Source organism: Agelaius tricolor, unplaced genomic scaffold (assembly GCF_023055355.1).
Source record: "Agelaius tricolor isolate 1412-34295 unplaced genomic scaffold, bAgeTri1.0.p SCAF_1, whole genome shotgun sequence".
Lineage (NCBI taxonomy): Eukaryota > Metazoa > Chordata > Aves > Passeriformes > Icteridae > Agelaius > Agelaius tricolor.
In genome coordinates, this window is record NW_027269261.1 from 23052553 (window position 1) to 23077988 (window position 25436).

At 44.9% G+C, this 25436-nt stretch overlaps 1 protein-coding gene across 5 annotated transcripts; it reads right to left on the bottom strand.

Annotated features, from left to right (window-relative positions):
• Window positions 1-174: 174 nt before the first annotated feature.
• On the bottom strand, window positions 175-23496 carry TRAF5 (TNF receptor associated factor 5). Of its 5 annotated transcripts, none has more exons than XM_071426521.1 (13): window positions 23206-23496; window positions 13935-14001; window positions 11558-11686; window positions 10753-11084; window positions 8948-9005; window positions 7614-7715; window positions 7113-7277; window positions 6734-6811; window positions 6287-6361; window positions 5926-6018; window positions 4844-4984; window positions 4170-4338; window positions 175-3698 (listed from the first exon to the last, which is right to left on the bottom strand). In XM_071426521.1, exons 4-13 carry the CDS (start codon window positions 10965-10967, stop codon window positions 3121-3123), a joined length of 1674 nt encoding a protein of 557 aa, XP_071282622.1. In that variant the 5' UTR covers window positions 10968-11084; window positions 11558-11686; window positions 13935-14001; window positions 23206-23496; the 3' UTR covers window positions 175-3120. The 5 variants fall into 5 exon arrangements, with proteins under 5 accessions (XP_071282622.1, XP_071282606.1, XP_071282615.1 ...); XM_071426505.1 differs by having other exon boundaries at window positions 11558-11690; XM_071426514.1 differs by lacking the exon at window positions 23206-23496 and adding an exon at window positions 17092-17456 and having other exon boundaries at window positions 11558-11690.
• Window positions 23497-25436: the final 1940 nt, after the last annotated feature.

Sequence of the window (25436 nt, forward strand, 5' to 3'; positions counted from 1 at the left end):
GCTCTGCGATATCCAAGTGCGAACCAAAATACCCGTGAAGCACATTGATTCCTAATCTTAAGCAGTGTTGGTTTGTTTTTGTTGTTTTTTAATTAGTGTAAAACAAATGCCCAGTACTCCACATCCTTAAAAGTCTGCTTCAGTCCAGCCAAAAGGAATATAGGCCACAGTCCCTCCAGAAGGATGATAAAATTATTTATTCTTACATTAGTTTATGTACACAGTAAAGACATTCGGCTAGAAAAATGCCTCTATTGTAGTAAGAGATATTCAAACAACTACAAACTATCAATAAATACATTAGAAACATATGGTATGCTGATGTAGAAATACCCTATGCTCTTTTGGTTTCTTACCCAGTACAACATTATTGAAAAGTTTTTTGGTATTCTTCATGCAACATCAAAATTCTTCCTGACAGTTCATGCTATACAACATTTTTTCTTTATTAGGAATGGGATGAAATTTTAAACCCTGTTTACAAGCAGTAAAAAAATCACTGAAATTTTAACATAAATATCTTAATTTCTGTACTAAAAAGAACAAATTTAAAGAAGGTTGTCTTTAAAAAAAATAATATTTTCAACTAATTCTTTATAAAACAGGCAGTATTTCAAAAGGGATGTTTCCATCACCCAGGATGAATTTGTGCTTCAGAATTTTAAAAGGAATATTCATGGCAAAAACCTAAACCCAACCAGTAGGTAGAGGAGAGACTGCAGTAGGAACTGCGTAAAACCAAACATGCTTCCAAAATCTGCCTAGGAAAACACTAAACACCTATCCACATCACTATGCCATCACCTATTCTAACAATTAGAAATGGAGTTTTAATAATACTTAGCTCTTTTCATGCTCAAATTTCTTCACAAACATTTAAATAGCCCTAGCTCTTCTGCAAGTATTATTATTCCCATTTTACATTTGAGGTGGTGGAGGCAGAGAGGGCTGGGAATTTGCCAGGGTACAGACCACACCCATCCTTTCCATCTTGCCTCCCTTGCTTGTCCTTTATCACTTTCTGTATTGGACACTCAGTGTCCTTGAGAGCCCCAGGACACAGGGATGGTACATTCCCATCAGTTGTTAGTGGTTTTTATGGAAGTTGTGTCACTTTGAAGGTTACATGACAAATATTAAAGTAAAGAGTGACATGAAATCCAGGCTCAGGGTTGATGTCACAGAATGGCACACCACTGTCAAAACAAGCCTGCTCTTTCTGTAACCAAGTGTTATGCCTAATTCATTCTGTTTTACAAGCTGAAATGACTCCTGAGGTCAGTGGTGGTGGAACACAAGAATAAATTTGTTCCTCACAATCTGTCCCCAGGAACATGGAAAGCCCCTATGGTGGCTCAGTACATCTTGACATTATAAAACAAAAGGACTTCCAGATCAAAACAAAGATTTCACATGTGCTAACCCACCATGAGGTACAGATTACTAAGGTCTCTTCCCCTCCACCCCTGAGTTAGAAAATACATGCGTCTGAATTATGCCCTGAAAACCATGTGGGAAAGTGAATGTGTAGCAATAAGACTGCAGATACAAAATAAAGCATTTTGCCTTCATCTTGGTATCAATCCTTGAATTATTTAGATTCTTATCAACATCCCTCATGGGAAGGGTATTTTTCATTTTACCACATTTGCCCTCCTGAATTTTCTATTTTACTCCTTTCACTCTGTGCCCTGTTTTGATTTTTATCCTGCCTAGTTTATTCTTACTCTAAAACCAGCTTAGTTTCTTGCTGTCTCTTGATAAGCTTTGGAGCAATGGATAATGCTGTGGTGTTTCCCTACCTGACCTGTAAGAGATGAGAGATGCAAAATTCTGCCACTTGTAATAACAAAATCACTGAGCATGCAGAATTACATCCCTCTTACAGGCACCCAAAGGGCTTTAAAAAGGCACATGTGTTCTGTGTCACGTGTTCCTCAATGCCTGACCTTGGTGGCTTTAGTGTGTCTCCAATAAACCCTGTACAATGCACACATTCCTTTGCAATATGGAAGGAAGTTGGAATAAAAATTAAGATCTTCAGACATCACAGTCAGCAGCTGTGTCATCCTTTAACAAACACTAAAACTGCACTGATTGTCAAAATTGGGTTCTTACAGCAACCTCACTCCCTAATCTATTTTCCCCCTTCTTCCTCAAACTTCTAGGAGAGAGGAAAAGTGCATGTTACATAAGTGAGCTATTCCCCAAGCTCTTCCTGCCTTTTGTAGAGCTGGTAAGGCCAGAAAACATCTCTTTTGCACAGATGTGGAAGCAAAAGATCAGGAGTTTTGCCCCTCCTCCAGCAGTGCAGCCAGGAGCTGGCAGGCTGGCTGAGTGCCCTGCCTCTGGCCATGTCCTGAGAGGTGAGAAGCACCTGCAGCTTTTGGCTTCAGATGGGGACTGTGGATGTTTACCACCAATGGAAACCAGTCCCAAGGCACTAGGCAGGAGTGGAAAGGACACAAGAAAGCTGTTGTGAGCTGGGGTACTCTGTACAGCTGAAAAAACAGGCTAAAAACGTAAGAGGCATTGGCTCCTTCCTCTGGGCTTTCTGGGAAAACACAATTAAAACAAATAAAAAAGATGCAAGATACTTGGCAAATGTTTACCCTGCCTAACTGAAGCCATTCTCCCTGCTTCAAAAATCCAGGAGATGGAGGGATCAAGACACATTGATTCAAATTTGCTAATGTTGAAATGTTTCCATTACAGACAGATGAAATGCACTTGCATGTTTGGGCATGGCTTCACTTCTGTGTGAGGGAGAGGAGCCCACAGGCCTGCCTGGGCTCCTGGGAATTTACAGGAGGAGGTTCATCTCCAAATGCCAGTCTGGGGATGGAAGGAAAGCATTCTCCCCAGCCTGGACTGAACCAATCTGGATTGAATGCATGTTTGCGCCAACCTGGACTTCTAGCTGCCTTAAAAATGCGGTCTTGAAAAAAAGGGTAGAAAAGGAAAGGCTGATGCTTTGGCAATTCATTATCTGTCCTGTAGTCCAAAGCCATGAAACATTCTCAGTAGCTTGACTGGTGGCAATTTGCTATTGCATGGCTGGTGCTCACCACAAAAGCAGTTCCTCATGCTTACAGCAGTCACATTGACCGGGCACGCTTTTCACAATTCCTCCAGGTCAGTTAGATCCACGACCACTTTCAAGAAGAGAGTGTCATCTTTGATGTAGGTGTTCTTTGTGCTCTCCAGGACGGTGTGCGGCACGAAGCGCGGACAGCCGGAGGCGATATTCATTTCTCCATCCGGCCTTTTGAAACTGCTGCTGTTGGGGTCAGCCCTAAAGACTTCCACAATGTGATTTTTTTTCCCACTTTGGTCCAAAAGCATAAGTGTAACCTTCTGCTTGAAAGGCCACAGCAGCAGCGAGTCAAACTCGCCCCTCATGACCACGAAGTAGAGGGAGATGTGCGTTCCCTTTCCCGAGCCGTCCCCGTTCAGGTAGGCTCTGGCACACAGCCTGTACCCACAGCGGCTGGTGTAGAAGGGCTGGCTGGCTATGGACAGCACACGGCCCTCCACCGCCTCTCTTTTCTTCTTCTTGTAATCCGTGATTTTCCAGATTAATTTCCCATTGTAGCACGTGCCTTCCAAAAGCTTAAATCGTTCTTCGTTTTTATTGAGCTGTGCTTTGTGATTATTGATCTGGCGATCATGTTTGCTGGATTGATCTTCCAAAACAACTGAGAGAAGAGGGAAATAAAAAGAAATAGAAAAAAAAGAGTGAGACATTTGGTAAAATATAACCATCAGAGCCCTGGATAAAACAAGCACCCAGACTCAAGCTGGCAAAACTGATCTACCCAAGCCTGAGTACAGGTATGAACTACAGCTGTTAACTTTTTAAAACTGTAATTGCAGCAGCTGGTAGTTGAATAAGAAAAGCTGTCAACTATAAATCATGAATGCCTGAATAGCACCACGACCTCCATCACAGTGCAGGAGCCAAACCAAGGCCAGCTCTGTGGCCCTGCAGTGCCGCTGGAGTTCAGGAGACACTGTGCAGTAGGGAAAGGCAGGAGAACACCGCACACACCATCACAGTTTGGTCTCAGAATGCAAGAAGAAAAGCCCTTTCTAGTAGCACCGGAGGCTCTACTTTGCCAGCAGTAAATCAGCAACCCCCCCACATGTGCAGGGAGGTACCAACATACCCAAGCGCTGGTCGTAGGTCTCCATCAGGGCAATCTTCTGCTTCATGGTCTCAATTGCGTCAAACAGGGGCCGTAGGTCTAGTTTACTTTGCTGCTGGTTTGCCATCTGTATTAGCTGTTTCACTTGTGATTCCAGGCGTGCAGACTTATCCAGGTGACTGGCCAGAGCCTTCCCAGTTCATGCCATTGAAAGAGGGTGGGAAATAGAGACAAGAGATATCCATAAAACCAGATAGTTGCTTTGAATTAGGATAGTGAAGTCTTTAGCATGTCAGCAGTAGCAACAATATGATGCATTCAAAGTGCTCTGCTGGCTTAGGAACTTATCCCAGTGCTCCTTCATGATTAATTCAGCACATTAACAGACTGAGAAGCCATTCCTCATTCAGAACTCATTCACACTGCACCACTTCATTCAACTCATTATTCAAATTTACACCTGCACATTTGCCCTGGGCATCTGACCATGAGGATTTGTACTGTGCTTTTTGCCCAGATCATGTATCCAAACTTCTGTATTGATTAAAATGAAAAGACAATACCATATTGTAAAAAAATGAGAAGGTCTTGGGGAGATTTGTTACTGCTGTGCTATTAATAACAACTATTACTGGAGAAACATATTTCAGGATGCAAAAAAGCAATTGGTAAAAAAAGTAAAATCAATGTCTCACCTGAGTGCTTACCATCAAGTTGCTATTATTACCAAACAGTTGTGTATACTGTCTGAATTCTTTCTCACACTTCTTAATGGCATCTGCTAGCTGCTGGATTTTAATATCTTTACATTCCAGGCTCTTATACAGGTCAGATATCTACAGATGGAAAAATCAGAGTATAAATGCTAAGGAACACCAAAACATAGGATGCAGAAATTATAATGTATCTGACTATATAAGAGACAGTGGTAAAGTTTACAATGCAAATCCTGTAAGTGAGCTAGATAGAGCACTTCTTCATTCACTATTTGTGAATAAGCACTAGCAAGAACTGCACATAAGGTAATCAGACTTTTGAGCAGATCTGTGTGGCTCCAGGTGCAAAGAGGCTCCTATCTCTCATTTCCATCGTGATGATCCATTCAGCTCTATAGTGGGATAATATACACTTACATGCACAGGTGCATGTGTATGTATATGCATTTTTTTCCTCTGCTGAGGTCTAACCAGCAGAAGAGATGAGTCAGTGAGAGATACGCACTTCAAAACCAAATTTTAGCAGTTTGGGACTCTTATTTCTTGCATAAACAAGCAAAGAGTAAGTCCCCCATCAACTCAGTTAACAGGACTGGGCCTACACCCAGTGTCTCCTGCTGGGAGCCAAAGAAATGATCTTGAGCAGAGAGGTGCTTGCAACTGGCTCTGCTGTCCTCTGTGCTGCCTCCACACAGAGCAGGTGACCTGGGCAGCTAAAGGCTGCTTTTTGGAGCAACCTGGCTAGTCAATTAAACTTTAAAATACTTTATCTCTAAACCCCATATCCAGTGTAAAGCAGAGACTGAAAGCAAATGAGGTGAGCAATAGCAAGGAGCCTCCCACTGTGCCTGGTGGAAAATATATGTGCCTGAGCACACAGAGGTATCCCAGTAATTGACTGGCTTCACTAGAAGAGCTTATTCTGTCTTCTGAGGTGTGAAAAACCATAAAAACAGTCTTTTAAAATGTACCTGATCTAAAGCAGGCAACAAATGTAGAATCTTGTATCGTCCTCTAACCAGTCAAGAACTGCTGAAGAGTGCTCATTAAATATGACTTACCTGCTCTTCCAGCCGGGAGTTCCTGTCTAAAATCTGCAGCATGTGTTCCCTCAGGGCACTGTTTTCATGTTCAGCAAGTTTCCTTCTTTTAACCTTAGTGAGGCAGAGGGGGGAAGTGAAAGAATAAAATAGTAAGATAAGCAGATTTTTGAAGTTGTTGGTAAAAAAATTATTGATGCAAACATTCAAAATGTCCCCTTTATGCCTTGAAAGGGAGGGAAGGGCAGTCCTGATTCTCTAGTATTTCATCTTAGCCAGCAGAAATGGTTGTGAAAGGACATAAATTGGTTATTTTAATTATTCTGACGGTTTGGGAGACAAAGCCCAGTCCTGGAACAAACAAAGATGTGTAAAACAGTACCTTTACATGACAGCCGTACTGCTTGTATGGACAGTCCACTTCTGCCTCGGGACACACAGCGTGGTGCTTTTCAATCTGCATGTATTAATGAAGCAGTTTGTGATTAAATAAATACTTAGTAATTCAAAGCACTAATAAAATTTAAATGCCTGCAAAAAGGGGCGAATAAAGGCCACTGTCATGACACCACCAATCACTTTACCAGGAAAACAAGTATTCAGAATCAATAAGCAAGCCAGGTATTTTTCCATGCTGCAAAACACCCATGGCTTGCAGTGACAGAATAATCCACTTAGAAGATGGGAGATATATCCTTTTAGGATCAAACCAAGGAAACTCTTAGAGCAATGAAATTTTATTGGCATGGGCCAATGTAGTCTGCAGCTTTCAGTTTTCATAAATTTATGTGATATGCTGAATTGCAGTATCAGAAAAAAATAATAGTACCTCTTTTTTCAGAATTATTTGTGAACAGTTTTGGAGACAAGGCACAGGATAATCAGGACAGTCATTTTTCTCATGATTCTGAAGAAGAAGAAAACAGAACAAGGCAATGGCTTTCATTTTTGTAAAGTAGTATATACAGAGGAAGCTGTGCAAAAAGTAATCCCAAACATACAAATGCAAGTCACATATCACTTTGTTGTTCATAAGAGAGCATCAATAATTGGTATGATTTAAATTACATTTATTATACTTTCTCCTTCAGCTACTCAGCCAAATTTTGTTTCAGGATTTAAGTGCCATTGCAATGCTGGAAATTTTTCACTCAGCAATATCAAGGGGAAACAGGTGATGGATTCCCAGGAATGCTTCATAATCTTACCTTTATGTTAATTAACACCACATATGTATTACAGTACTGGCACCTCTCTTCCCGGAATTTACAGTGCTGGCTCAAGTGCTCCTTCAGGTCTTTGCGAAGAATTCGATCCTGACAGCCATCATTAGTGCACTGCATGCTTTCAAACAAACACTGCTGCAGATGCTCCTGCAACACACAGCAGCAGGTTAAATGCCAAATGGCCAGTGTGGTTTCCTCAAATCAGCAATCACCTAAGTGTTCAGAATATGAATGAACGCTGCGATTTACAAAGGCTACATATAGCAAATGGCTCTTATTTAAAAAAAAACACCCTAAGGCAAAGCTGGAACAAGCTAAAAGCTGTAATACATGCTACTTACAGTGTATAGCTGTCATAATCTTTTGTACTTGAACCACGTTGCTACAATAACTCTGAAGACAATCACGGGAATTTAGCTGATCATAAATACACAGAGCTGTCATGAAAATCAAAGGCTTCAAAATTTGATCAAGCAAACCAACCTGATATCGCCCCAGAATTACTTTTGAATTGCAGTCAGGAAAGTTTTTGCAGAACACATGCAAGTTGAGAACTTCTCTTTTACAGCAGTTGTCTTTGAATACCTGTAAAGGAAGCAAACCAGCCTTAATATGCAGTCACATGGGATGTTATAAATAATATAAAAGAACAAAACATTGCTACAGATCTTCTAGGTGTTCAAGCATAGACACCATAATTGTGAGTATGGCTCTTGATAATTCATATTGAAAATTTGTATTGAAACTATAAATTCAACCATTTATGACATTTCTCGTAAGCATAGGGGTTTTTTCCCCCATGTAGTTATTCCAGAGATGCTGATCCATCCCACAGCCAGCAGGAATAGTAGCACAGGAGCTGTATAAGCACTGCCAGAGCCTGCCTGTATCTAGAAGAAAGCAGCTGGAGCTAACAGGCTCTGAAAGCCAAACCAGCTCTATGCATGCTCCACTCTGCTCAAGCAGTGCCTTTGGGAAGGAGGTGATGCTGAGATATCCTTTCTGTCACCTCTGAGAAGCAGCACCATTCTCAGATGTGTATGCAGAAGCAAATGAAGCCCCCGGAGCAAACTCTCTGCCTTATTTGGAGATCTTCCCGCATTGTTGTCATCAAAATTTGCAAGAAGTAGAAGATGAAAAATGAAAAACAAAAATCCTGTAGATAGTCTGATTATAATTTCCTATCAGGATTAGAAGAGAGAGGAAGGAGACATTTTATTTCCCTGGAAAATTTCTGGCAGGATCAGTATATAGTATACTTTTAAGCTTTGGAATATAAATAAGGACAAATTAATCCATTATAAAACAAAGCAACCAAAAGCAACAACAGCTTGCAAAATAAAAAGGATTATCTCTCTTTTCCTCTAAAAGTTACCAAAAGTAAATTAGGTCTTCAGGGTTAATGAGATCTAATGGAGATAATCAAGAAATCAAATTATAGCCAAGTTAAAACGAAGACAATCAGATAAACAAGATACCCCAGCAAGATAGGGCATTTAAAAACCAAATCAGTAAAATCTCCATTAAAAAACCAGACATCTGGTGACTTGGGAGGATTCAAAGCTTTGTGAAATTCTTCAACACTTTACTGGAAATACAGAGGACTAAAATTAAATAACTTTAGAACATGAGGTATAAAATGAAGCTTAAGCTATAATCCCTTTCTGGGAGAGCATCACTGAGTAGACTGCTTCCTTAAGCATTATTTCAGAGACAAAAAACTGCTCTGCCCTGAGGACTGAAAGCCACCTTGTTCTCAGCTGTCTTGCCTTTCCCATGTAAATGCTGACGGCTGAAATAAAGCTATAGCCACTTACCTCATGCATTTTTATTGTTTCTTTGTCGACAGGACAGGTGGGTACTGCATTTAACTCTCTAGATCAAAAGAAGAGTCATGTTAACCCACAGGAAATTCAATTTATTTTATTAAATTGGGCTATGCTATAATCTGACTCTGACAGCAGTCAGCAGTAGAAACAACAAGAAAAAGTCCTTTAAAAACACTTTCATCTGGCAACTGCACAGCCAAATTCTGCCCACAGCTCAAAGAGGACATAAGGCAGTAACCATGAATACATAACAGAAAGCAGAGTCTGTCCTAAGAGTGTTCAATGGTAAAAACCACAAGATGTTTTTAATTAAGGGAACATCATCACTGTCTGACCATCTGCAGATCACAAATGTCATATCTCAAAAAATCTCATTGTATGCTTTAAACCCAGCCTTTGTCTACTAGAAGCGGTGCCCTCCTTGCTATGCCACTAAAAGAAGATCTAATGGCTTCTTTCTTAAAAGGCATAGGAATCATGTAAAATCCAGGAAAATAGTCATAGAGGCAGTGCAAAAGGAGTTAACCCAGAGATAAAGCAGCAAACATGAAGCATCTAAAGTTCACAAAAGGTAATTAGTGATATCCATCCACATAAAGAGGCTCCTCTGCAACCTTTCCAGGTAAAATCCTGCCCTCAGGTACACCAAAGAGTCCATAATGTATTCCCAGACAGGTCTGGAGGGTGAACTCATTTGTACCAAGCAAGAGGGATGCTAGCAGCCCTGTGATCTATCTGCAGCATCAGGTAATATTAACATCAGCTTACAATTCTGCTGAATTCAGAGGGATTATACAGAAGCAAATGAACACAGCCTAGTCTAACCACCAGCACCAACACCATAAGACATCAATGCAGCAAATTCCTCTGTAGAGCACCATGGCAGACAGACAGACCACAGCAGCATCTCACACAGCACTATCAGCTTACATCAACAGTTTCTTTATGCTGACTTCCCTGCAGACGGGGTAAGGCCTTTAGAGACACCTTTAAAACACTGAGCATGCAGTCACTGGTGTGAAAAGTGCATATTATATGGCTCTATGCAGATATTTACTATATGTATTTTGTTGTATTGATTAGTGGTGCTGTATTAACATTTCAATAGTATGGTAAATGTAGTTTTGTGGTTAAAACGTAACTTTTGTTGTTAAAATAGGATCTATGTATGTGGGATATTTTTTTTAAGAAAGGAATGAGGTACTCGCACCAGATAACAGCCACAGGACACCTAAATCTTTCAGAGAAAGAGAATTTATCGCCCCATTATCAGGAGAAACAAACTTCTTCCTGCCTTGCTCAGCCATGAAGATGCCGTTTAGGGTTAAGAGGAAGAAGTTGACACTGACCAGACAGAATCCTGTGTTTGCATGGAATTTATGCATCATGTATGAGATGTATGAATATTCAACGGGCTATTGCTTTTAAGGGTTAATCCTCTGTTAACGTGGTGTCCTTTTTCGGGCTTGTGCTGCCCAGAAAAAGGTACCTGGACATCCGTAACTCTTTGTTTCTGTTGTCTCGTCCTAATTCAAGTTGTCCAAATTATTATTACTCTAATTATATTATTGTTTTTATAACCATTTTATTACTATTAAACTTTTAAAATTTTAAAAACAAGTGATTGACGTTTTTCACCCTGGGCTCAACAGAGCCCTGCCATTGACTCCTTCAGCCTGTCACTGGGTGGGCAATATTAGTATGGCACTCGCTGCTGATTTATAGGAGCTGTGGGCTGCTCTTTTAGGAGAGGGAGCAGGGGAGCGTGCGGACAGGGAGGAGTGTGCTCTCACCTCAGAGCGAGGATGCACTGCTGGCAGAAGCGGTGCCCGCAGCCCGTCTGGTGGGGGTTGTGCAGCACCAGGTGGCAGTGGGCGCACTTGTACCGCTCCTCCAGGCTCTCCACGAACTTGTAGTCGGCGTCGGGCTCGAAGTCCAGGGAGCCGGCGCTGGAGGAGTTCTGGCGCGTGAAGGTGCCCGAGGGAGCAGCGGGTTCGTCACAGGCCATGGGAGCTGCGCTGGGAAGCGAAGCAGAGGCAGGGAGAAGCTCTTCAGACACTCCCTGGCAGCCACTCCGCCTCGGCTACCGCTTGCAGCAGGCTGCTGCCGGCAGGAGGGCTCTCATCTGCAGGGGGGACACAGGTTTCAGAGGGAAACGTGGTGCCAGCTATGGAAGAACAATGAAACGCTCACAGAACCACAAAACAAAGATCACGCTCCAAGCATCAAAGCACACTTCTTTGGAAAAGAGCCTCACAGTCTGAAAATTATTCCACAGAATTGTGATTTTGATGGTTTGGTTGGCGGTTTGGTTTTTTTTTGGTGTTTTTTTTTTGGGGGGGGGGGTTGTTTGTTTGTTTGTTTTTTGTTTTGTTTTTTTGTTGTTTTCTTGCAGTAGTTCTTAGGTCTTAAAAAACGTCAAGAGTCTGGGGAAAGCAGAGGCCAAGTCTTGGCCTTAATGCTCACCAGGAAAGTCTCCGATTAAAGTAGAGCCCGCCCACATGAATTTACAAGTTCATTGCACTGGTTCAGGCAGGAGATGGCTTTGTGGTTCACAGCAAGGAGCATACAAAAAAGAAGCCAGCAGGGGGATTTTACCTTCAGTTTAGGTGTTACAGGAATTGGAGCCTCTTAACTTGACATCTTTCTTTTTCCCATTGATCATTCTTTTCTAGCAGTAAACTCTTATTTTACTGAATTATGTGCAGGTTTTTGGCTATATTAATTCTGTCTGAAAGAAGTGGTGGGAAAAGAAAGAAAAGCAGGGTTGCAATCAGAAGTGTGACGTAAGTTTTTCTTTCAACCTACCATAACTCATACACAGCACAGGAATGCATCGTTCATCATCTTCCAGTAGGAAAAACCATCAACATTCGTTCCAAGCCTTAAGCCACAAATCTTGAGATTTGCACCAGTCCCCCAACCTTGCAGTTTTTATTTTTTTGCAAGTAGCTCAAGCCCTAGAGCCACTCTGGTTGGCATTTCTTGCAGCTTTGCACTCAGAAGACATTTTCCTTACAGGACTGTACAAGAGCAAAACACACCTGAGCTGCCAGATCCTGATTTCCTGAGGGGAATGCTCAGTCTTACAGCTGTGCTGTAAAGGATGCTGTCTTTTCTCTGTGTGCACCACCCACCCTGTCAGTCACTGGAGTCACTTTTACTGGCATCAGCACCCGTCTGAGAGCTCTCACTCATCTCCCGTAAGGTCACCCAGGGCATTTGCTGCTTTTGGAGGGAAGCAGGGCCAGCACATCACCATTAACAACCTTGTGTCTGGCATGAAACAGTGCACCCAGTGCTGGCACTCCGCCCTCCCTCCCTGCTGCAGTGGCTCCTGGCCCACAAAAGCAGCAATTAGTGAGCTGCCACAGAGCACCTTGGGCTTCAGAGAGCAACATCCATTTTCCTTTCCACTTTAACAATCCATACTGGGTGAGGAAATCCTGCAGACAGATAATGTGCCTGATTCAAAAACACACCAAAGCACTTAACCAATTAAAATGTATTCCACGGCCAACATTTAAGTGCTCCTGTAACTCAGCACCCTCGTTAGGGGCTGTACACAGTATTCACCTCCCCATCTTGTGAGAGTCTCCCTGCCTTTCACCAGGCTGCATGTCTGACATATTCCAGCACAGCTGAGCATCTAACATTGGTAGCCCTCAGGAATATGAACTGTAATCATATTCCAGCCATTAAAGACTTATTATTCCAACAGGAGTTTTCAAATTACCCTGTTTGGTTCCTCCAAATGAAGAGCCTCCTGCTTCAAACCAGACAGGGCTGTCCATTTGTTTCTTTCATTTTTAAACAGTCGATCTTTCCTCCTCTGAAAATGCACTTCCAGTTCCCTGACACCTGATAAGGAGCAATTCTCTTTTCCTCACGCCAGCCAGAGATGACAAAATGCAGCCTGAGGGATTACCAGTCTCCTGTCTGTGCTGCCTCAGGAGCAGATGCCAGCACCAGAGTGTTCCTGCTGCTTCTAAGGCAGATGGAGAGCTGTCACCATTAACTTCCAGAGCATGGACCACCCACAGGATGAGCTGCCTAGGAACTCACTCTGCCCTGGGTCGGTGACAAACCTGAAACAAGTTTCCTTCTTCTCTTTTATTGCTGCTCTCTCTCCTGTTTACTTGGCATACAATTGCCCCAGTCCTAGCCTGCTCCAGCACTTACCTCATCTGATGTATGGTTTAGCAAGCTAATGCATCACTGCGTAAAAGCACACTAAAATAAAACCAACAACGACAACAATTCCATGTTTTACCCATTTTGCCTTTAGGGATCTTCCTTAACTCCAGAAACTCCAGCTGGGGTGACGTATTTTAGGCAAAAATGTTATGAGACACATTAAAAAGAAACACTCAGCAGTCCAAAATTCCATCAAGAAACTCCTCCAGAGCTCTCACTGCTCATTAAATCAATCAAAATCAATCCCATTTCTTTCTGGAAGGAGCACTCTGCTGTGGTACAACACCTTCCAACTCTCCTGCTGAAATGAGAGCCTGTATCTCTTTAAACACCTTCATAATGCACCCAACCCAGATCCCACTCCTAAAAATGGATACTCTTGGCATCTCCATGGAAGCACCTCCTCCACCTCAGCCTGGCCCAGGTTAGCACTGCACAGCTGAGGGCACCTCAGGACACAGGAAAGAGCACCCCAGGTGAAAGGGGAGGCTGCCTGCTCAGAGGGCAGAGCGGAAACCTCAGAAGATGAGGGAGTTCACCACTGCTCCCAGCCTTGCAGGAGCTTTGCTGCAGGGCTTGCAGCTGTTCTGCTGGAAGAAATGGGCTGCTCCAGGAGGGGGCCTGTGGATGGCGGCGCTTTGCCCAAGCTGGAGAGGTGCCCGTGTGAATCAGCTGGGGAGGCTCAGAGGAGCTGAGAAGCAGCAGCCTCTGCCAGCCAGCACTTGGTGGATGTGATCCAAAGGAGCCCAGGCAGTGTAATTCCCATGGCAGCACTCACCAGTGACTCGGGGCACTTGCAGCAGCTCTGCTCCCACTCCTGGCTCCCAGCGCACGGGCTCTCGGAACTGAAACCAAAGGCAAACCGTCAGGGGAAAAAGTGCTGTAGGTGACAGTGAGAGCAGCCCAGGGTTATCTGAATCAATTTCCTGCTTACGCTGATGCCTGGCCAGCGTAGGTAGGGGCTGAGGGAGCTTTCACTTCTGTCTGCTCACAGCTTCCAGCAAGGGGAAGCTGTCCTGCCTTTGTGTATGCTGCAATTTTTCAGCACACGTGTGAACTCTAACGCTGGTTTAAAATAGCAGAGAGCAGCAGGCTTGTGCTGCATAATGATGCTCTTGAGGCAGACACAGTGCATGCTGGAAAGGGATTTTCACTGCAACTGCACTGCAACAGCACACACACAAAACCCCCATGGAGGGTATGGAGACTGAAAATTGACACAAATAAAAAAAAAAGGATTTCCCTATACTGAAATAAATAGAATTAATTCTGCCCACACATAAAAAAGAAGTGGTATGAATCACTAGGAGCTAAGCCCAAGTCCTATAAACAACTACCAATGAGTGGGAGCTCAAAGGCAGTGCAGTACAAAGAGCTCCCAGCTGCACCTTCCCATCACCTCAGCATCCCAGCCCTGCCTGCACAAGCAAAATGCTTCTGGAACAACTCTTTCCATGCAGATGCCTTAATCTCACTGGAAATAATCCAAGCGGGAGAATTTTCATAACAAAAATAAACTTTATAAATTGGGAACTATCCTGTTTTAATACCACCATAACAAACGGAGCCCAAACATTTTCCAGTAAAATGCTCCACACTTAAAATTGCTTCTTATTCAGAAACTGAGCAGAACATAATAATAAGTAGAAAAATCAGCATGGGCATGACTTACTAGAATATAAAATTGCATCAACATTTTAAAGCCATGTTCAAACAGCTCCCCTCCAGCACGGCTGCTCTCTCTCTACAGCACCAGCAGTCAGAATGACAGAGGCTGTGTGGAACCTTGATCACACTGAACCACTGTGGACAGATTAACTTCTTCTAGCCACAAAAACATACTTTCTGCACACAGGAAAAACCATTCCTTACAATGTGGTTGCTTTTTTAAAAGAGAACATGTTTTTCCTGTTTTCTCCAATGTGAAACTAATCATTACCCCATGAGCTGTGATTGCACCATTACAGCCAAAACTTCCAGGACAGCAGAACCAGGCACAAGCACTGGGTGCCACCATGTCTCAGACTGAGAAGGGAAAATATCCAGGTTGTTATCACAGACTTGATCACCACACATGGACAAGAAGACAAGATCCCAGGCTCTGCTGCCCAGCAAATGGGGCTGAGAGCTCAGCTTCTGCCAGGTTCACTGCATGAGAGGAGGGTGAGGCTCAGTCACCCTCCAGGACTGGGGTATTCCCAGTAAAAAGCACCTTCCTCACTTACCAGCTTCCATGTCATACATACAACAGGGCACAGAAAAAAGGTTATGCACCTACCTTTCTGTAGCTCTAGTCCACCTCTGTTGCTTTACACTAAGACACTTGGTAGGGACGAGGCTGAGAAGATGCCCTGTCCCTCCCTCTACAATTATCTGCCTTTTATGGTAGATCAGAACTGTCTTAGACACAGTGGGAAAAGTTTTGTCAAATTTGGAGGTCTAAGATCAAGTCACTTTGTTGGGAGGTAACAGACAGAAACAAAATGGAGGGGAATACATCTTGCATTAAAAAACACTCTCCAAGCTGCCTTATAAACTATTAAATTTATGTACAGATTAGCTGCCTCCAGTACTTTTGAATTAAAATAACAAAGTTGTATGATTTACTACTTTGACGTCCCCCAGAACTCCACTATTTTGGGGACAAAAAAATATATGCCCCACTTCAACACACAGAGTGGAAGAGCTAACAGTTTCCCAAAGAATGACTAAAAGTATCTATACAGTTAGTTTGAGATACATATTTAAGATATAGCAAGTTGTAGGGAGCCATGTGGAAACAGGAGATGATGACCTCTGACATCACTGGGGGATCATCCTTGTCCCTTCTAGCCCATGGAGAGTTAGAACATTTTGACTGCTGACAACAGAACACACTGGCAGAGTCCCCATGTGGGAGAAGGACCCTGGCTGCACCATGTGTGTCCCTGCAGCACAGAGGCTGAGGAGGGAAAGGATCCCTTGCTCACCAACACAGACCCACTGCCAGCACTCAGGGCTCACTCCCACTTCACCTGGCAGCGAGGGAATCTCAGGAACTGCTCTGCTGTTGTCCCAATCACTTACAAGCTGCAGGGTAGTGACCAGCTGGTACCCAGAGAAGAGTACTTCTGACAGCAACAATTTCCTATTGGATATGTGCCTGAGCACCCCCAGGGGATGTTGCTGCAGCGGACAGCAGAATAAACATTTTCTTTTGTATACAGACACCACTATGCTATTGAAGTTCCAACTGTAAGATTACCTCATCCTCAAGGCACAGCAAAGCCTTACTAAGCAAGCATCAGTTTGCTCATGCCCATAGGCAAATTTTCACTGAGCAGAGTAAGACAGTAGGGTTTCCTTTGCACAGAGGTACAGTCAAGCATTACAATGAATTCCCATAAGACTAGAGTGCATCAGGGTTTTAAGACACCGGTTACAACACTGCATTTAAAAAAAAAATTAAAAATACACTTTTGCAATTAATGAAGTGTGTCTGGTGCTAAAGTAGCTTTGATTTTACAGCCAGCTTATTATCTGCTACATCTCCTCTTTCCCCTGGATGTTCTAAAAATAATTAATTAATTGATTTTGCACTGTCAAGAAATCTATTTCTAATCAACACAATATTGTTATGCCTTAAAATAACCTCATCCACAGCTGGAAAATAAACCTGTTGCCACCACTCCTGTCGCAATCCCTGAATGCTTTATCACCTGCCCAAGCACCACAGAAATCTCAGTAAGAAGGTTCTGCCTCTCACCCTTACAAGATCATGACACCACTTTGCCAGTTCAGGGGGTGAACTTGTTCCCTGAGATGTTTCTGGGTCTGCAGCCTTCCCCCAACCCCTGTGTGCCAAGCCCCTGAATAGCCCTTCAGAAATGAGAAATAATTCTGGCAAAATTAAGCTCCTGCCAGCATTAACAAGACACATTTTGGTAAAGCCATACCTGGAAGCTGTAGCTGGTCCTCAGTGGGGAGAAAATGAGAGAGAGACAGAGACAGAGAGACAGAGTCTACCAGCGTGAGCTTTGTGGTTAGCATAGCAGTACAAGCATTTTAAAACAGCAAGGGAGTGGAAATCCCCCAGAGTAGCTTTGAAAAGATCATGCATAAAAATGTTTTAGAAGTGTTAGGATACAAGGCAAGCCACTGAAAAGTATTTTGCCTTACTGCAATGATGTAGGGACTGCAGATTTACCATCTGGAGCAACACAAGGTTACCAAAGACATTTCTCACAGTCGGAATCCAAGATACAGAGTAGATTTCACCTTCCACAAAACTGGTGAGTGATGTGATCAAAGAAAAAGCACAAGGGCACCAGGAAGCACACAAGGACATAAGAAACAGCCAGGTCCAATCCTGTGAAGCCCTTTGCAGTAGCCTCGCAAAGCCGTGTGAACACACCCATTGCAGGAAGTGAAGTGGCAGCTCACAGAGGAAGCAGCACTGGCTCGGTCACATCAGCTCATGCCACAGGCTGCACAGGCATGAGACACTCAAACAGAACTCCCAAACAGAAATAAAATCCATTTTAAGAAAATAAACATTTTATTTGGTTTTGTAATAACTTAAGTGGCCATAAACCCTAATGGTTTTGTAGTCTCAACTTAATTGTACACTCAGGATTCTTGGCAGCCTTGTCTCCCTCTTTCTGCATCAGCCTCTCTCCCCAGTCCAAAATGTGCTGCCCTCGAGGCAGTGCCTTAGGCTCTATCTCTACCCCCACTCTTTCTTTATCCTCCTCTGCCCTCTTCCTTTGCTTTCTGGTCTCTTGTTTTCTTTTTGTTTTTCTTCCTTTCCTAAAGTAACCTATTATATTTTCTCTGAAAGCAGTAATTTTTAAGTCTCCTGTTATTTAAAATACTAATTTTCCAAAGAAAGTGTCTATTCTCTTTTTTACTTAAATGCAACATATAGTCTCTTTCACCTTTTCCCAAAGCATTTCTAACCTATTTCAATTTCCATCTCCCCTCCCAGGAGGTATCTCAGCCTACGGCACGTTTTCCTGAACCTTCCATGAAGCTCTGGAACAGACAAATCAGTGCATCATAAAGTCAGTGGCCAAGGGAAAGACACCAATTTGCAAACTTGCTGCTTCTTTATGGGATCAATTAAATTGATTTGAGTTGCATTTCTCAGCACAGCCTAAGCTCCCTTCTACAGTCAAGCTTTTTAACCCAGAAGGTGTCCTTTCATCCCTGCCATCAGCACCTGACACCAGAACAGCACAACAGCTTGTGCACAGAGTGCCCTTGAGCCTGCCAGCTCTGAGGGAAGGGCACATCCAGCTGGATTCCTCAGGAGGAGGCAGTGCTGCAGAAATTGTAGTGCTCTGCAAGCACAGCTCCAGGAAGCACCATCTGCTTCTGGGAAGCTTTGGGGAAAACCCCAAATGGAGAAGTTGAGTGGGAGCAGGATCTTAATTTTAAACAGTTTGACTCTGCAGATGAGTAGAGAGCAGCAGGGCAGTGTTACTGCTCGTGAGCAGCCCTTGACCTCCTCCAGCAGCATGCACAGTGCTGAAACCCTGACCAAGTTTCAAACAAACTCAAGGGGATGAACTCAAGTGCAAAGGCAGACAGCAACAGCATTTAGGAAAGAAGAATGTAGGAAGAGACAGAAAAATGAAATTAAAAAAAAGTTACTGAAAAAAAAACCAGTAAGGGACAGAAAGCAAGACAACTAACAGGCTTTAATTTTTTTATCTTTTAGTGTACTGAAGGCAAAGTGAGTCATCACTTTTCCTAACAAATAATTGGCCATTACAAATTTTGCAGAACTAGGTCTTTGGGGCTTCCAAATTCACATCTCTTCCTCTGCCCTATAGGGACACACTATTCAGGACTTCAGCTGATTTGACCACTCTGTTGGTTTGGCCATGAATATCTGTTTAAGGTACAAGAGATCCTTCATTTAATTTGCCACGCCCAGACCCTTTGACTCAGTCTTTATAGAGAACTTTACCAGCATCTCTACAGAAATCTATGAATCAACTCAATGGTTATTCATCTGAATTAGTAGGATGAGCTCAAAAATTTTTTTTAAACATATACATGTGTCTGATGACATGTAGACACATGTTTCTAGCCATAGCTGTCACTGAAAATGCAACTGCTAATATAAAAACCCAGTGCTCTCAGGGACCCCATGAACTTGCTGTTGGGAAAATGGTGACAGCAAAGACTGTCACCATTTTCTTTTCTTAAAAAGAAAAAAAAAAGTCAACTGCAAAAAGGATGTGTTCTTAAAAAGTCCTTGCCATGAGGACAGGCTGGAGATGTACAGATGTAAGAACCAGGAGCAGTGCTCTCCCATGGCCCCTCCTCCATATGCATTGGGCAATGGAAAGCTGTGCTGCCACAGCCAGGCAGCCACAGCATTTTTTTGTTTCTTTCATAGGGCCACATTCCAGTTTCAAACACATGGATATAGCAGACAAGATTGTGAACTATATGGTCTTAGCACAGTGCAGATAATTTCATATCCCACAGCATCTACTTTGGGAAAAACTCCTTTGCAGACGGTTCCTAACCTTGAGGTTTGGTTAATCACTAGGTGATTTGCATAATAATAGTAAGTAACTTTTGTATTTTGATATAACCTTCTGCAAAGTAAATCCACAGCAACATACTTTGCATACAGAATCCCTGTATGCAAACATCAGTATATTACACACAGAAACTTGCTTTACAGTCCCATTCCCAGAGACAAACATGCTTAACTACAGGGCACTCTGGCCAATCCCATCTCAAAATCATTGTGGTTTAGGTGCAAACAGTTTCTCACACACTTGTGTATTTGTTGCAGTATCGAGCAGGGGAAACTGGAAATTTTTGCAACACTTTTATTAACAATACAGCATGACTCAAGTTTCCTCACTTTCCCGAGCCCAGCCACACACCAGGGTAAAGAGGTGAACTTCTTTCCTGGGCTGAAGGAAGACAGTGGAACAACCACACACTTGCAGCCCAAACTGCTACTGATAAGGCACTGATGACTAACAGTGTGGTCATTAACCCTTCACAGTTATTGCCGAGAAACCTGGACAGAAAAGCCCCAGAAAGCAAAAGAAGAGGTTCTGAAATCCTCCCCCTGGGGTGCAGTCCCAAGGGCACGCTGGCTGTGAGGTGTCCCAGCCAGTGTGACCAGGTGACCCCAGGCTGGCTGGGTCCTGCAGCAGCACCCTCAGGCTGCCACACTGCTCTGGGCAGGGAATGCTCCCAAGAGCTGCTCTGGGCAGGGAATGCTCCCAAGAACGGAATGTCTGCGAGACAGCAGAAACCACCTGAATCCCTGAGCCACCAGCAGCTGCCTCCTCAGGATCAGGAGACCAAGAGAACTACAACTCACACAGACTCCCTGAAAAACCAGAGAAAGGAATATCTCTCCCTAGCCAGATGATTCCTGATGATGAATTATGTCTATTTATGCAAAATCAAAGGGTCAGAAAAAGAACTGAAGAAGACAGAGGGCTATAGGGTAACTTAAAGGTGGGGAAAATAAAGGAGATGAAGCACCTCCAAGTGTGCACCTGCCCACTGAAGGGATCTTGCAAAGTGACCCAAGCAATATGAGGCACAGAATGAAGAGCTCCTGACCTGTCCCACAGCTTTGGCAGCTGTGTAAGAATTGCTCTTCACTTAGGGAGCCTGTGTGGTTAAATAAAGAACTGTCTGGTTTCTGCCCTCTGCACTTACCTGAATTCTTTTTGTCCAAGTCTACAAGAGCAGCTTTCTAGCTTCAAAATCTTGTCCCCTCCTGGTTGTGATTCCTTACCCTCTCAAAACTCCATTAAGTACCCTGTGAGCACCACAAGCTTTTCTTTCTTCCTTCACGGTGTTACTATGAATCTTATCTTTCACCAGCTTACAACTCTTCAGTTTCTAACCCTAAAGTTTCCTGGGAGGTACTCACAGATGTGCCCTATCGCTGCAGACCATCTTCCTGCACAGGCTGAACTCAGCCTCTCCTCTGATGTCTGGGCTGTGGATGGTGGCCAGCCCAGAGGCAGCACGATGACCCCAAGCTTGCCCTGCAGCCCTTCTGCACAGCCCGTGTTCCAGCCTGGCACAACCAGACCCTGTTCCACTCAGCTCTGTAACCTTCATCTCCCTCTCAGGCTTTAAGTGTTAGATCTTCACAATACCTCACCAACTTCTCCTGCTTCGTGTCTCTCTATGACACAGTATTTCTTGTCTGCTAACACAAATAAAACTGCCATCCATCACCATCATCCTCTGGTTTTCATCGAATCAAGGGTTTGGGGACCTTAAAGATCATCTTGTTCCAACCACCTGGCCATGGCCAGAGACACCTTCCACTAAACCAGGTTGTTCAAAGCCCCATCCAGCCTGGCCCTGAACACTTCCAGGAATGGGGAAAACACTTCCAGGAATGAGGAAGACACTAATTTCCAAACACTTCTTTCTCTTGAAATGTAATATTTTACTCATTTATCCACCCTGTGTGCTGTCACAGGGATAATTTTTCTAAGCCACAGCTACAACCACATCACTTCTCACCATCCCTCCACTTTCCCACTGCACCGATATCTCTTCACTTTCAAAGCCTGTTCTGGTCTCCCTCCACTTGCTTCTGCATCACCTCCAACGATATAAAGGTTTCCTCTCTGTTCAAGCAATGATAACAGGCTCCACTGCCTCCTTGTCATGTATTTGAGCAAGTGTGTGCTGGGAGGGCAGATTTTTTTTTTTTTTTTTTGAGATATTAGCAGGCTGTTCTACTTCAAATCTCTTCTCCAAGATCTCCTTTGCCAAGCAGCTGGGAACAACCAGCTTCTGACTATCAAGGTGATCCAGAAAGTCCCACTGTCTCCTGTTGCTCCTGCACGCAGGCAGGTCCCTCCCTCCTGACTTGAATCTATGAACTCCCTTCAGCCAAGGGCTGCAGTTCAGCCTTCTGCTTACACAGAAGGGTCCTCAACCACAGCAAACACTTCTCTGCACAACAGAAATAAAATAATCAAAGCTAACAGCAAAGGAAGTTGTCACAGGTTGTTTTAGGCTGAGCGCAACACATCACCACCAAACCTCATGCTTAGCTCTAAAGCAATAATACAACACAGTCCTCAGAGAAAAGAAGATGATGCGAAAAACCAGCCATGCCCAGGCTCATGCACAACGGCATTCCAGATCACCCCAATTTTACCTTCATCACTAAACCCGCATGCTCTGTGTGCAATCAGCAGGGGAGTTTAAAAATACAACTGTTTCTGCTGCCAGCCTGGAGATGTGCCTGACCTGAATACACCCAGCTATTTTTAGCACATCACTGCACTCCTTTCAGCCATCCCGTATTTATAAAACGGAAGTTATGAGGAAAGTTGTTCTTGGCTGGCACCGGGAAGGCACAGCCAAGCTAACAATAGGGAAAGCAATTCAAGAAGTGCCAACAATAGGAGCTCTTCATTTTTCCTTTTAAATATGAAGAGTGTTGAAAACGTTTGGTTAAAGCCTGCTGCGCCTCGAGATGCTCCCAGAGTGCTGTTAATCAAGGAAAATCAGAAGACCCCCTGCACAAGCACAGAGGGGAGATTCCCTCCCTCCAGCAGCATTCAGCTGACACCAGCGGGGATGCTTGTTACAGGTCCCTGCAGTCTGAAAAGATCAGAGCTGCAAAGACATTCTTCATTCATCCGAGCAGTCCCGACTTTGTCTCCTTCCCAGCCCCCAAAATTTCGGCCCTGCCTCAGCCTCTGGGGCGGGCACCGGGCCTACCTTTCCCTCCGGCATCCCCGGGGGCGGCGGCCGTGGCGCATCCCGGGCAGGGCTGGGGAGCCCCGAGCCGGGGCCGCGGGCTCCGCCGCACCTCGCACAACTCCCGGGGCGCCAACTTCGGCTGCGCGCCCCGGGCCTCCTCTGGAGCGGAGAGAGCAGCCCCGGCCCCCGCAGACTTGTTCTGCCCCGCGGGGCTGGCAGGGCACTTCAGGAGCTGTCACCCCCGCCCGCCCAGCACCCACCGCGGGCCCGGCCCGCTCCCCGAAGCGCCCCGTCCCCTGTCCCTGTCCCTGTCCCGCCCCGGCCCGCCCGCCCCGCCGCACCTGTGCCGGCGCTCGCCGCGCTCCGAGCCGGGCCCGGGGCCGCCGCTGCCGGCGGTGCGGGTTGGTGCGGGGCCGGTGCGGGGCCAGTGCGGGGCCGGTGCGGAGCCGGCCCGGCTGCGCGGGCGCGGCTCCGTGCGCGGCTCCGGCGGGCGGGGGGCGCGGCGAGGACGCGCTACTGCCGCCTCCCCCGGCTGCCGTCGCCACCCCCGCGGGCGGGAGCCGCTCTCGGTTTCATGGCAACCCCCGGGCGGGGAGACCCCGGCGGCGGCGGCGGCACCGCCCCGCTCGGGCAGCGCCGGCGGCACTCCCGGGCTGGGGGAGGGAGCGGCGGCATCCCCCCCTCGTGAGGGACGGCGGCGCCGGGAACCGCGGCTGGGGCAGGCTCCCCGGCAGCCCATCCTCAGCCGCCGCCGGCCCCGGGCTCCGCACACCGGCCCGCAGCCCCCAAACGCCGGTGAGGCGCGGTCAGGGCGGCAGAGCCGCGCCGCTGCCCTCCCGGCAGGCCAGGGAGTTTTCCAGGAGCGGTAGCGAGGAGCGGCGGCGGGGCTCGGGCGCAGCAGCCGCTGCCTGCAGGGAGGGCAGGTATTGCTCTTTTCACTATTTGCACCTGCGGGACTGAAGGAGCGAAACAAAGCCCGCGCTAAATAGGCAAAGGACACGGACGTGCCGCATGCCTGTTATTATTTGCTATTATTATATTACTGTTACGTGCCGGGACTGCTGGCTAATGACCCGAGACGTGCCGAAGGGTTCCTTACAAAGGCAGGCAACGCCGCCCTCCTCCAACCAACAGTACTGATGTGAGGGCTTTGCTGCCTGTTCCACATCACCTGCTGCTGCACTTTGTTCTGTCTTTCACATTAAACCACTTCTAGGAAAACCAGTCTCTAAGGAACATTCCATCCTAGCACACGCACAAAAGCACTAAGGCTGACAAAAAAAGAAACAATTGGGTCACTTTATCTGGATTGTCTTCAAAGGAGCTCTAAAACCAATACTAATGAAATGGTTTCAGAAAGATTCTTCTTTTGCTAAAATGACTCAGAATTGTCACTCCCGAGGGAGTCAGTCCATAGTGCATTGAGTCTGGGAACCCAGCAAAGGCATTACTACGACAGACACTTTTAAAAACACTCCTTGCAAAAATTAGGTTGGTTTTATTTTTTTATTAGCTTTTAGGAATATCCTGATTAGTCTGGGTACGACTTGCCGGAAGTTCACAGGAAGATCCGTCAGAACAACAAGCATTATGTTTCTGTAATTAAATATTTATAAGTTTAAATGAATAGCTTAGAGATGGGATCAGGTTCCCTAGCTGGTCATTGGCTGCACTATCCTCCCAGTGCAGAACATAATTCCCCAGAACACTGCTTTGTGGGGATGAATAAAACCATCAGATATCAAGGTGCAGGCATTAGTTTAAAAATCCCTCTTCACTTAAGGTTCAGTGAGCATAACAGGATGCCTGGTCTGCATTAAGACAAAGTTGCATCCTTGAAGCTGCAGTAGAGATCACAATCCCTGAATCTCAGTACTTCCTTTTGAGCCAATCCAAGGGAAAACTGCCAAGTCAGTAACAGCAATGAGGATTTATTGTGCTGCCAGAATTCTTTCAGTGTACAAAACTGCACTGAAAAAGAGCTTTAAGATTAAAGAATTAGAACTAAAAAGTAGCAGCCTTCACTAGTGGTGAAAATGAAGTAATTTTCCAAAGTTGTATTTCAGAATTAATTTTGAGGATGTCTGTTCTATAAAAGGGGACACCTGCTAATGAAATAGTCCAGATACTGTTGCCTGTATATTCTGCTTCTTGTCCCTACCTGACTGTACATTTTTTGACACCTAATTCATTGGCAATGGACTGAGTGGTGTTAAAGAGTTCATGTTTGCCTTTATATCTCATATACAACTGCCTAGGATCATAAAGCAGATGTCTATCCCATCAGTGCCTGGCTTTAACTCACCCTGAGAAAGGCAAACTCTACCTCAGCCTCAGGAAAAGCTGGAGGTTCACCACGTTTAGCTGGATGACTGAGCTGTATTCAGTGCTGTTTACAGTGCAACATTGCTGACTTCTCTACCACTTTTTTAGCAATATGAAACACATCTCCAAGCACACTATTTCATGATGTTTGGCTTTGCTTTTTTGCCTGACAACCACATTTCTGCCTGGCCTCGGCTGTAAGTTCAGTCTATTCCTTTTTTTTGCTCTAAAGAGGCACAACATAGTC